Source organism: Phaseolus vulgaris, chromosome 4 (assembly GCF_051622355.1).
Source record: "Phaseolus vulgaris cultivar YP4 chromosome 4, ASM5162235v1, whole genome shotgun sequence".
Lineage (NCBI taxonomy): Eukaryota > Viridiplantae > Streptophyta > Magnoliopsida > Fabales > Fabaceae > Phaseolus > Phaseolus vulgaris.
Window position 1 is genome coordinate 9,170,341 of NC_143501.1, and position 12,153 is coordinate 9,182,493.

The 12,153-nt window shown below is 32.8% G+C and overlaps 1 protein-coding gene across 2 annotated transcripts; it reads left to right on the plus strand.

The window, feature by feature from the left end:
- Nucleotides 1–351: 351 nt before the first annotated feature.
- Nucleotides 352–7,698, plus strand: LOC137837133 (cytochrome c1-2, heme protein, mitochondrial). Of its 2 annotated transcripts, XM_068646005.2 has the most exons (9): nt 405–476; nt 1,123–1,165; nt 2,056–2,123; nt 5,072–5,283; nt 5,790–6,069; nt 6,152–6,223; nt 6,708–6,824; nt 6,935–7,000; nt 7,084–7,698. In XM_068646005.2, exons 3-9 carry the CDS (start codon nt 2,067–2,069, stop codon nt 7,198–7,200), a joined length of 921 nt encoding a protein of 306 aa, XP_068502106.2. In that variant the 5' UTR covers nt 405–476; nt 1,123–1,165; nt 2,056–2,066; the 3' UTR covers nt 7,201–7,698. The 2 variants fall into 2 exon arrangements, with proteins under 2 accessions (XP_068502105.2, XP_068502106.2); XM_068646004.2 differs by lacking the exon at nt 1,123–1,165 and having other exon boundaries at nt 352–476.
- The last annotated feature ends 4,455 nt before the right edge of the window (nt 7,699–12,153 follow it).

A 12,153-nucleotide genomic window follows, 5' to 3' on the forward strand; every position in this document is an offset into this window, starting at 1 on the left:
TAAATTGTTGATTTTTCTAGATTTCTGAATCCGCAAGCCTAATTTCTATTACGGATTGGTGGATCCAGAATGATTTTTTTTCAGTTATGGTTTAGGGTTTAGGGTTTAGAGATTATCGAAAGTACCAATCTGGGAGATTACTGGACACACCAATCCGAAATTTTACCGGAAGTGCCAATTCGAAAATTTACCGGATTTTATAATCCGAAATACAAAAAAATAAATGTAAAATTTTTATATAGGGACAGTTTTGTCTTTACACCACATTTTGGGGGTGCAGAAAGAAAAATGTTGGGGTGCAGGAAGAAACTGCCACACCTAAGAAGGCATGCGAGTAAGGCCCAAAAGCCCAGAGCGATTCTCGTGGCTGCAACATTAGAAGCGTGTGTCTCTCAAAAGCTTCTCTTCTTCTTTCTTCTTCGCTTTCTCTATATTCCTCGTTAGATCCTCAGTTCCCATTCCAGAGCTTCTGTTTCGTAAGTCCCTTTCTCTTCATTTCCCATTTTTTTTTCTTAATTTTTTTTTCGTTTTTAAATGTTCAGCAATCACCGAGAACTCAGATCTGTGACCCACTTCTTAATTACGGGTTTTACAATTTTCATCTCCGTGTATGTATTTGCACGTGCAACAATTTGTTATCTATTTTCTTTCTATTACTTCCCATTTGGGTGCACGAAGCTTCGTTTTCTGGATTGAACAAAGGTTCCTGGTTTTATGTTGTTGCAGACAAATCATATGCCCTATTCAGATTTCATTTGAATGTGTTGGTTGGTCATGTGGGTTTATGATGTTGCTCTTTTTTTTCTGCTTATGTGACTATCTATTTTTGTGTTTGTTTTATTCTCTAGACCTTAATTTGTATTTACTTGCATATTTGTTGCTGAAATTGCCTGAAAATACACGAGTTAAATAATGCACTTTTTAGGTAATGCTTTTTTTCCCCCTTAAACAAAAAGCTCTATACTTTCAGTTGTTTGAAATCAGCACTGAGGGATTATGCCAATTAAACTGTAAAACTTATTGTGTATTAATTCTTCACGATGTTTTAAAATTATTCTCTCTTTCGGCGTGTGCATACTTGTCCTTTGTCTTATGTTGTTTTCTACTTTCTTGATCTTGTAGTCAATGTTTTTCATCAGGAATTAGACTATATGGTATAGAGAAGGTAAGGTTTTGCTTGGATAAACTTTTCTATGGACAGTTTTACTTTAAGAAAATAAGAAGGTAAAATGAATTAGGATCTTTCTGGTAAACATCTTTAGAAACACTTATAGTAGAAGAAAATAAGAAGAAAAAATAAAAGAAGTATTCTCCATGAGCTACTACATCCTAGAAGCTCTATCTATCTATATATATATATATTTCATTTTTCTTCTTATTTTTCTTCCTCTACTAGAGTTTTTGAAAAATATGATCCAAATAGACCTTTAAACTTCTATCACATGTTAAAGGTTAAGATATGCCCTTGGGTCTGTTTGAGCAAACTTCTCCTTAAGAACTTCTAAAAGATTAAAATAAAAAGAAAACAAATGAAATTAGCTTCTCCACATGTTTTTAACTAATGCACAAGTAATAAAATAAAAATTTAGAGAAACTATAGCTTCTACAAATTATCCTATTTATAAGCTAGTCTTAACTTATGGAGCAGTTCATTTCATTTTTTCTTCTTGTTTTTCTATTGTAGAAGTTCTTATAGAGAAGTTTTGTCCAAAACAGACCCATCTAAGATTTCTGATTTAACTTCTGCAGAAGTTGATTTCTTATGTTATTAAAGTTTATCCAAACTGAGAAAAAGTGTTCTTCTTGGGAGATCGTCTCACTATAATCTAAACTATAAAATTTGCTAGCATTTTTTCTGGCAAATTTTCATTTTTAGGTTTAGTCTTCTTATTCTTCATTGCAGAAACAGTTGATAACATTTACTCTTATCTTATTTGCTCTTTTTGGTGATGCTTTCTTTGTCAGTGACTTATCCATATTTGTAGAATTTTATCTATTATACTTGGTTGGAGGTATTTAGTTACTTTCTGTAATTTTTATATGAATGGATTGCAGTCTGAACTAAGATGGCTGGAGGTGTTATTCGGCAGTTATTGAGGAGGAAACTCCAATCTTGTTCTTCTGTAAGCATGACCCCTCTCTTTTTTGATAAGATTATTTTGTTTTGGAATATTTATTTTTCGGGACCTTGCAACATGGTACATAAAATACAGACCGTTAGACCATAAATAAATAAAATAAAATTGGTGAACAAATTTGAAGCTTTGAGAACATTAGTTTTTCTGGAAGATGTTAGAGCTGATAATTTATCTGTACTTAAAATTGCTATTTGACAAATACTGTTTTCTGTTTCAGTAATGTGACAATAATGTTAAAAATGATTATCTATATTATCATACCATTGCTGCTAATATGTAAAAGATTTATCAATTTCTTTTAAGAGTCATAGATAGTATATAAACCTCACTCTAGCTTTATTACACATACAAAATGTTTGTTGTTGAAAAACTTGCAGATCTTCTTAAATTATAATTGAGGGAATTTGAAAATGGACAAAGATAAATTTTAATAATAATAAAAAACTCTTGCAATGTGCTAATGATATGCAGCATCAACAATGAACAAGCCAAGTAGAGTTGTTATATTCTATCAAAATTTATTTTAATGCTAATTCATTGTAATTAAGTGTTTTTTTTATAATGCTGACTATGTTCCATTTGATCCTTTTCTTTTTCTTAATTAAGCCTCTATTACCTTCTTTTCTTGTCACCAAACTGCCATATATGATTATGAGTTTTTGGAATGTGTCACACAATTTTTTAGTTAGTTATATTTATTTCAATTGCTATATTTTTTTGAGTGTTAACATAAACCCATGGGGTTTTGTGACTCAACTTGAAAATGGTGAGTATTACCTCATAAAAATAAGGTAAAAGTGATATTCATAATGTTTATTAAAAATTTCACCAACTATGGTTGTGTTACTAAAATTACCTTAGTCCATGTCTTCTCACCTCCAATAGCTTTCAGTTTATGTATGCAGTGTGTTAAGTTTTAACATCTATTGAAAAGAACCGAAAAACAGCCGTGCAGATGAAAGAATAACACAGTCACAATCAGATCTTAAGTTTTAAACAGAACTTGAATTTGATTTCTCTATCTTGTTGTGCAAAACCGTCTATTTTACAAATGTTGCAACTTGATGAATTTTATGTTCGCAGACATTGTCACAGCATAAGGCAATGGGTTTATGTCTTAATATACTGGCTTTGCAATTCTGCACTCAACAGAAACAAAACTCTGTTTAGAGTCTGAGCTGTGAATGATTTGCTGAAAAAAAGATGAGGAAGAGAGTTTCTGTCAATTTGTATGATGGAGCCCTCCAAATCTTATGTTTTGTATTTTCTTTAGCTTCAAAATTGCGTGTAATGTGTAGTGACTTATGATAACTCAAATCATAATATTTTTTACTAGAATCACTGACTCACTTTCTTATTTTTTATTATAAGTGAATTTGCATGAATCTATATTTTCCTTTTTTCCTAAAAAGAAAGGAATATCTGAAAATATATTTGTTTCCTTCTGAATCTTTAATGAAATCAAGAAACAGATGTATAACCTCATTGGCATAAAAGTGGTTCTCAAGCACACTCTCTTGACCTGATTTTCTCTGAAATATTCTTATTTTTTATTATAAGTGAATTTGCATGAATCTATATTTTCCTTTTTTCCTAAAAAGAAAGGAATATCTGAAAATATATTTGTTTCCTTCTGAATCTTTAATGAAATCAAGAAACAGATGTATAACTTCATTGGCATAAAAGTGGTTCTCAAGCACACTCTCTTGACCTGATTTTCTCTGAAATATTCTCTTCCATTCCAAGGATTTAATACTCAGTCTACAACATCTCAGTTGTGATGGAAACCACAACCATGATAGCCCTGGAACTATAACTCCACTATATGATCTTGAGTTCATTACTACAATTACAGTTTAAAACCTTTCTCTTTACCTAGTCCTACAGTGTTGTGTATTAGCTTGATCCTTGTGTCTGCACAATTTTGTCCATCCCCTTTATTCTTGTAAATGGGTATCTAATTGTTCCTTGTCTTATTAAACATTTTCTTCAATTACATTGTATTGTTGAATGATTTACTAAGCTATGTTATACCTTCCTCCCTAAACACTTCAAATTTCAAAAAGAATATTAGTTGGTCCAGTTGACATACCATTCTCCATTTTTCTTTACCTAACATTCTTGAATTCTATGTTAAATCTAATTTGTTCGTTAGTGTTCAAAACCTCTTAACAGGACTGCTGAGTCTTTGGGCCCAAATAGCCAATTCAAATTAATGGGAACTATCTTGCATTATAGACTTATAGTCATTATTTGACATGTAAGAAAGAGTGAAAGACCATTTTGCAAACTAGCATGGTGGAAATTTGGAGTGCAAACATCTCTCCTATTTGAAATGAGACTAACATCTTTCTAACTCATGTTTGACATGTGTCAGACACTTCTCATTGGAGTCCAATTAAAATTCTATTTTTTGTTAGCTTGGGCTCTTTAGTTAACACCTCCCATATAGTTTGGACACTTAAATCGACACCTCAGTATGAAGGACCATATACTAGTTAAAAAATATTTGGTTCTTATAGAAAAGTGAACTAATAAAATATTAAAACTAATGCATCCTAGTTTTTCTTTTATAAGACTATTTATCATAGAAAAAAATGTAAAACATGGGAAGTTGGTTTGAAAAGGTGAATATATCTTTCTTGAAAGATATAATTTCATCATATCTTGGGATATTTTGCAATGACAGTTTTGTATATAGTAAAATGATGTCTCATAATATTCTCTATTGAGGTTCATCTCTTTATTTATCTCTATCTCTGTCTATGTGTGTGTGTATAGCATGGAAGTGTTTTTGATGTGATTGGCATCCATGTCAGCTTGTGGCTTATATTGTGCATGTCATAAATATTTTGATGTCAATATAACATTGTGCATCCCATATAACAATCCAATTGTGTCATTTGCTAATAGCTAATTTACATTCATTGTAGAGTTCTTTTACGTCACCCATTATCACAAAGAAAGATGGTGCCAACTCTACTGGCAGCAACTCCTTACGAGCACTAGCATTAGTAGGAGCTGGTGTCACGGGGATTTTAAGTTTTTCAACAACAGCATTAGCTGATGAAGCCGAGCATGGCCTGGCATGTCCCAGCTATCCATGGCCTCACAAGGGCATTCTCAGTTCATATGATCATGCTTCGTGAGTCTGACCTGAAATTTCCCTTTCTATTTTTCTTGCTCAACATTATGATTTGTCAAGTTAGCTAGCGACTTTGTACAGTCAAACTAGTCCCTGTTGCATTTTAAAGGTGAATTATAGGTACTTGTTAATTATAGGTGCATTTTTTCCCCTTTTTTGTCATATTGCTCTTATGTTCAGTTTTATCACCCTTGGATCAGTCATTCAGTCCTCCTTGCTTTAGAATTTAATACTTTAACTAGGTATCTCACAGGGTTTAAATTCTGTTTGTGCATTTGCTGAATAGTAATGTTATCATTAATTAATTTATCTTAAGAATATCATGCAATGATTGTTAGAATGTAGTTTTATTTAAGGACATTTTTCTGTTCCAGGATTCATAATATTGTGAACTACATTCTGCTCTATGCAATCATTTGCTGGAATCAATATTCTACGTGAATGCTATATAACTATTTATACTAATAGAGGTATTACTATATTTAACTGATTTTTTGAATGTGTAGGATTCGTCGTGGTCATCAGGTTTATCAAGAAGTCTGTGCTTCATGTCATTCTATGTCTTTGATATCATACCGTGATTTGGTTGGTGTCGCTTATACAGAAGAAGAGGTAAAGGCTATGGCAGCGGAGATTGAGGTGGTTGATGGCCCTAATGATGAGGGTGAGATGTTTACGCGCCCTGGTAAACTCAGTGATCGCTTTCCTCAGCCATATGCAAATGAAGCCGCCGCAAGGTTTGCTAATGGTGGAGCCTATCCCCCAGATCTTAGTCTCGTCACCAAAGTAATGACTGTAGTCTGTTAGTAACATCTTTAGATTTTCTATTGCTTTTATATCAGAAATAATTTTACCTTTGGTATTTTAGGCTCGACACAATGGTCAGAACTATGTGTTTTCACTTTTGACTGGCTATCGCGACCCTCCTGCTGGTGTTTCAGTAAGTTCTTCTCAAAACCTTCTTTTTAAGGAATAATAAACTATGATATTTGGATCATTAATATAACTTCGCTCATTCTTCTATGGAAGTTGTCAAATATAGAAGTTGGTGGTCCAAATCCAAAGTAATGTTTGTTTTTCCCTCTAATTTCCTTTTTTAACCAATGAATAAAAGTATGCATACATGGTGGGTCAGGGGGTTGTTAAAGAGGCTTCAACAATGTATATGAATTTTTTGCTCATAATTTTCTTGCTTAATTTAATGTAAGGCCATTCCTCTTGGTGAAACAGAGTTCTTCTCAATGTTTAACATAGAATGATTATCATGTGTATACGTATATAGCATCGATGTTCTTTGTATTTATATGTGACTCCAGTTGCCGGTCTTGCTTTTATATCCAATATTAATAATGGGTGAACTTCATTATACTTTTTCTTAAAGGAATTTTTTTTGAATAACATTATCTTTCTAAATAATAATGTAGATTAGAGAAGGTCTGCACTACAATCCTTACTTTCCCGGTGGGGCCATTGCTATGCCTAAAATGCTTAATGATGGTGCTGTTGAATATGAAGATGGTACCCCTGCTACAGAATCTCAGGTTCTTTAGTTTGTTGAGGATTGGTTTCAGTAAAAATCTTATGACCTAGATTATCTATGAACATGGGAAGAACTAAGATAAATATTTTCTTTGGTTATGTTTTACTGCAGATGGGTAAAGATATAGTATCATTCCTGACCTGGGCAGCCGAACCCGAAATGGAGGAAAGAAAACTGGTTTGTTGCCTGTATTATCATTTTTATCTTGGATCAATAAAGAAAATACCTTGTCTTTCTAAGCACATTGCTACCATATGCAGATGGGATTTAAATGGATATTTGTGCTATCACTTGCATTACTTCAAGCCGCCTACTACCGCCGCCTGCGGTGGTCAGTTCTAAAGTCTCGCAAGCTGGTTCTTGATGTTGTCAACTAGCTGCTTTCAAGTTTCATTTTTTCACATCAGGAAAGATTATTGTTGGCAATAATTTGTCAGATGCTTAAAGTTGTCTCATCATGTCAAATTCGTTGATGGAGTAACCTAAAGCATGTTCTATTTTTGTTTGAGATAGAAATAAAGCTCCTCCATGTACTACATATAGTTACTTTCACTTTTTCTCCCTTCTGTGACCTATGTATTGTTACATTGTCCAGGGAACCCCTATACTTCTATTTTTTTCTCAATCTGGATCCATATGGTAATTGACCTATGATTGGGGTTTATTTTGGTTATCTTATATTGAACAGAGACTAGGCCCACATGTTCCTTTTCGAAGTTGGAAACATGCTTCAATTTTACTTCATTGCAATCTTATGATACTTGAGGTTCAGTATTTAAGGACACGTTTGTTTAGCAACGTGGTTCTACAGAGTTTGTAAACTATAATCCATTTCGAAGTATGTAAGAAATAAAATTTAACTTTTAGTTGTTCTACTCGTTTTTGTGATTTTCTGTCCAACACAGTTACCATCTTCAACAATCCATGGCCTATGAAACAAGAATACATGAAATTCTAAGGCAAATTATAATCAGAAGAATGTTTACGGAGTTTTCTTGATAACCGTGTACGCCAAAATTAATAGACCATTGGCACATTTATTAAGAATATCAATAGCGTTGGGAACGGATCTCTTACAAATTATTGGAGTCTCATTTTAAGAGTTTGATTTAATGTTGGCTGATATTTGTGTTATGGGTAGTCTCAGTGTATAGTAATTGTAAAATTGAATATATTATTTTTATAATAATTATTTTTGCAGAATGATTTTTATAGTATTTGTGAGAATAATGAATATATGATTTTAAATTTTTTAATCTTATATTTTGTTTAAATGTTTTATTGTTTTCAATTAATTATATTAATCTTTTTTTGCTTGTAGTTCTTGAAAAATTTACAGTTCTATCTAATTTTTAATTTTTTCCTTTTTCGTCATTTTCAATTGAGAACTTTTTTAAGAGTGATCACAAAAAGCTAGAAGTAGAAGTTGGAAAATTATAAAGACAGTTGTAGAGATTAAAAGTTAAATTTGGAATAATTACAAGATCCAAAACATATATATTAGGGGAAGAATTTTATATAAAATTAGATTATATAATAATGTTTTAAGAATTTTTTATGAAATTAAAAATGTTTGTGGAATCAGATATAATTATGAAATATTAATAAATTAATAAATAATGTATGAAAAAAAGGAATAAAAAGTGTTATTTACAAAATTGACTCCCTCGATTATTTTGATCGCCATCGTTTCTAGTTTATAGAACCGCTAAACTCACTTCCCATAAACTCTATAATCTCACATTAGATTAAACAATGTCAGATTTTTTCTAGTGTAATATATTCTAATATGAGTGGAATCATTAATAAGCATTTAAAATAAATCATGAAGTTGTCCATGTAGTTTATCATATAGATGAGGAACTTTCTACTTGTTGGGAATCTCTCCTTAATTTAATGAGACTATAGTTTAATGAAACCATGATCAATAAATCTTGATAATTGATACCATGACCAATGAATCTTGATAATTGATCCATTGAATATATTCAATGATGGTCATTCTAAAGTCTTGGAATTATATCTTTCTTGAAGACTATGAAGTCCAACTTGAAAGTTGAAGATAGTATTTTTAAGATATCTTGAAAGATAAACATTAATTATCCACTATCTCTTTATGAAGAAATTTTTCTTTTATTTTCTATATAAAGGAAACTTGTGAGGAAGAGAAATGCAAGTAAGGGAGAAGAGCAAAATAGAGAGAAATGAGAGAATAGATATCAACCATAGTGTGAGATTAGAAATCCTAGTGAGATGATAGAGAAACATTGTATTACATCCTTATTGGGTGAGATTGAGTGTTATCCTTATAGGGTGAGACAAATAAATATTGTAATCTTACTTTCATAGTGGAGAATTTTTCTGGACTAGGTTTTGTGGGTTTTTATTTCTCAAGTTGAGAAGGTTTTCTCACGTTAAAAATTATCGTTGTCATTATTCTATTTTGCTTTATTTTTTATTATTTGCTTATTGCTCCCACAAGTGTCCATTTTTGTATCCACACCAAAGAGGGAGAATTAGTTTTGATTTTCCCAACAGTGGTATTAAAGCTTGGTTCTGATACAAGATGGAAGGAATGTCAATTGACACAAATGATATTATGAAGCGAGGAAGAGGTGAAACCCGAGGGAGAATTGAATCTCGTGGAAGAAACAAAAGTAATGCCAAAGGCCGTTCTCAATCTCGCACAAGAACAACAATATGTTATTATTGTAGTAAAGAAGTTCATAAGAGATCTGAATGCAGATTTATGAAGAGAGACCAGAAAGCCGAAACTGTCCATCCAAACTTAGTTGATCCAAAGAAGAAGGACTGTACTCCAACTACAACTGTCGTCGTTGACGATGATGTTTTTCTTATTGGAGAAGACAATTACCTACATGTTGCATATGGTGATTTCTCTTTGATTGTTGACTTTGGTGCCTCTTTCCATGTAAGTTCACATGAAGATTTCTTTTCAAATTATAAGAAAGGTTATTATGGCACTGTGAAAATGGAAAACCTTGTTACAAGCAAGATTGTAGGTATTGGTTATATCATGTTACTAAAAGACACAAGAAACAAGCTTGTCTTGAAGGAAGTGAGGAATGTTCTAGAAATGTGTCTCAACCTTATCTCAACAGGTAAGTTGGATGATGATGATTTTCTAAGCCACTTTGGCAATGGAAAGTTGAAAGTAGCAAAAGGGAACTTAGTCATTGCCATAGGTTCAAAGGAAGGATTCCTTTACATTATGCAAGGAAGAATTTGTTCTGGAGAAGCAAATGTTGCTACGGACTCCAAAGATCTTTGGCACAGACGATTGGGGCATATGATTGAGAAAACACTCTAGATGCTCGCCAAAAATCACTTACAAGGTATAAAAGATCAAATCTTGGAATCCTGTACTGATTGCATTTAAGGTAAACAATGTAGAGTCAGTTTTCAGAGATCATGCGGCCTCTCACGAAGATAGGAGGTACTTGAACTTATGCATACAAATGTCTGTGCACCATTTGAAAAATCTCTTGGTGGAGCCTACTACTTTGTAACATTTATTGACGATCACTAAAGAAGAGTATAGTGTACTTGCTAAAAACCAAAGATTAAGTATTGTCAGCATTTAAAGAATTCCATGCTCTAGTGGAGCGTGAGATTGGGAAAAAGCTTAAAAGTCTGAAAGCAAACAATGGTGAAGAGTACCATGGTCCTTTTGAAGCATATTGCAAGATGTATGGCATCAGAATGATGAAGACACCACCAAAGACTCCTCAACTGAATGGAGTAACTGAAAGAATGAATCATACTATTGAAGAGAAAGTCAGATGCATGTTACAAGGTGCTAACCTCCACAATTCTTTATAGGGTGAACCAATAAAGATCACAGTTGATCTCATAAATCTGACACCTTCAAAACCTCTAGATGGAAAGATTTAAGAGGAAGTGTGGTACAAGAAGATGACACCTTTCAACCATTTGAGAGTATTTGGATGCAAAGCCTTTGTTCATATTCCTAAGGATGAAAGAAAAAAGCTAGATGCTAAAACCAAGGAGTGCATATACCTTGGGTCCCCAAAGGATGAATTTGGATACAAATTATGGGATCCTATAAATAAGAAAATTGTTAGAAGCAAAGATGTTGTGTTCTTTGAGGAACAAACGATCAAAGATATTCAAAAGAAAAATTAGTGTAAGTCCAATGTTCGCATTGATTCAGGGGGAGAGATTCCTTAACAGATAGATCCTAATCAAATAGACCAACAGATAGATCCTGCTCACCCAGTTCTTGACCACACTGATGAAAAACTAGATCATGATCAGATAATGTTAGATCCTCAAATACAACAAGAACCTAAGCCTTTGGAGCAACAAATGCAAGTTGAATTGAGACACCATGAGAGAAGAAGAATGTCATCATCAAAGTATCCTAAAGAATATTATAGTAATTTGATAGATAATGGCGAACCTCAAAACTTCTCAGAGGCTATGGAGTCAATTGAGAAAGGGGAGTGGATTAAGGTCATGAAAGAAGAGATGAACTATTTACATGAGAACCATACTTATGATCTGGTGAAGCTACCTAAGGAAGAAAGTCCTGAAAAACAAATCGGTGTATAGGCTTAAAACTGAAGAAGGAAGCTCGAATTGTTGTGAAAGGGTGCAATCAGAAGAAAGGAGTTGATTTTGATGAGATTTTCTCACTAGTGATAAAGTACTCTTCAATAAGAGTAGCATTGGGTATAGAAGCTAGCCTAGGCCTAGAAGTTGAACAACTTGATGTAAAAACAACTTTCCTACATGAAGACATCAAAGAAGAAATCTATATGGAGAAGCTAGAAGGCTATGAAGAACTAGGCAAGGAACTGAGATATTAGAATGCAATAAAGTGGATACTGACATATTTGACGGGAACTACCAAAAGATGTTTATGTTTTGGTAATGAAGATCCTATGTTTGGGAACTATCTTGAAAGTTGAAGATAGTATTTTTAAGATATCTTGAAAATGTGATAATCATTAATTATCCACTATCTCTTTATGAAGAAGTCTTCCTCTCATTCTCTATGTAAAGGGAACTTGTGAGGAAGAGACATGAAAGCAAGGGAGAAGAGCAACATAGAGAGAAATGAGAGAATAGATATCCACCATAGTGTGAGATTAGAAATCCTAGTGAGATGCTAAAGAAACATTGTATTCCATCATTGTTGGGTGAGATTGAGTGTTATCCTCATAGAGTGAGATAAACAAATATTGTAATCATAATTTCATAGTGGAGACATTTTCTAGACTAGGTCCCGGGGTTTTTTATTTCTCAAGTTGAGAAGGTTTTCCCACGTTAAAAATTCTTGTTGT

Bases quoted from the DNA above. Each gene is read 5' to 3' on its own strand.
- LOC137837133 (XM_068646004.2), top strand. From the start codon at position 2,067: ATGGCTGGAGGTGTTATTCGGCAGTTATTGAGGAGGAAACTCCAATCT. The intron at 6,825-6,934 runs GTTCTTTAGTTT...GTTTTACTGCAG, and splicing joins CCCCTGCTACAGAATCTCAG to ATGGGTAAAGATATAGTATC. The intron at 7,001-7,083 runs GTTTGTTGCCTG...TACCATATGCAG, and splicing joins AAATGGAGGAAAGAAAACTG to ATGGGATTTAAATGGATATT.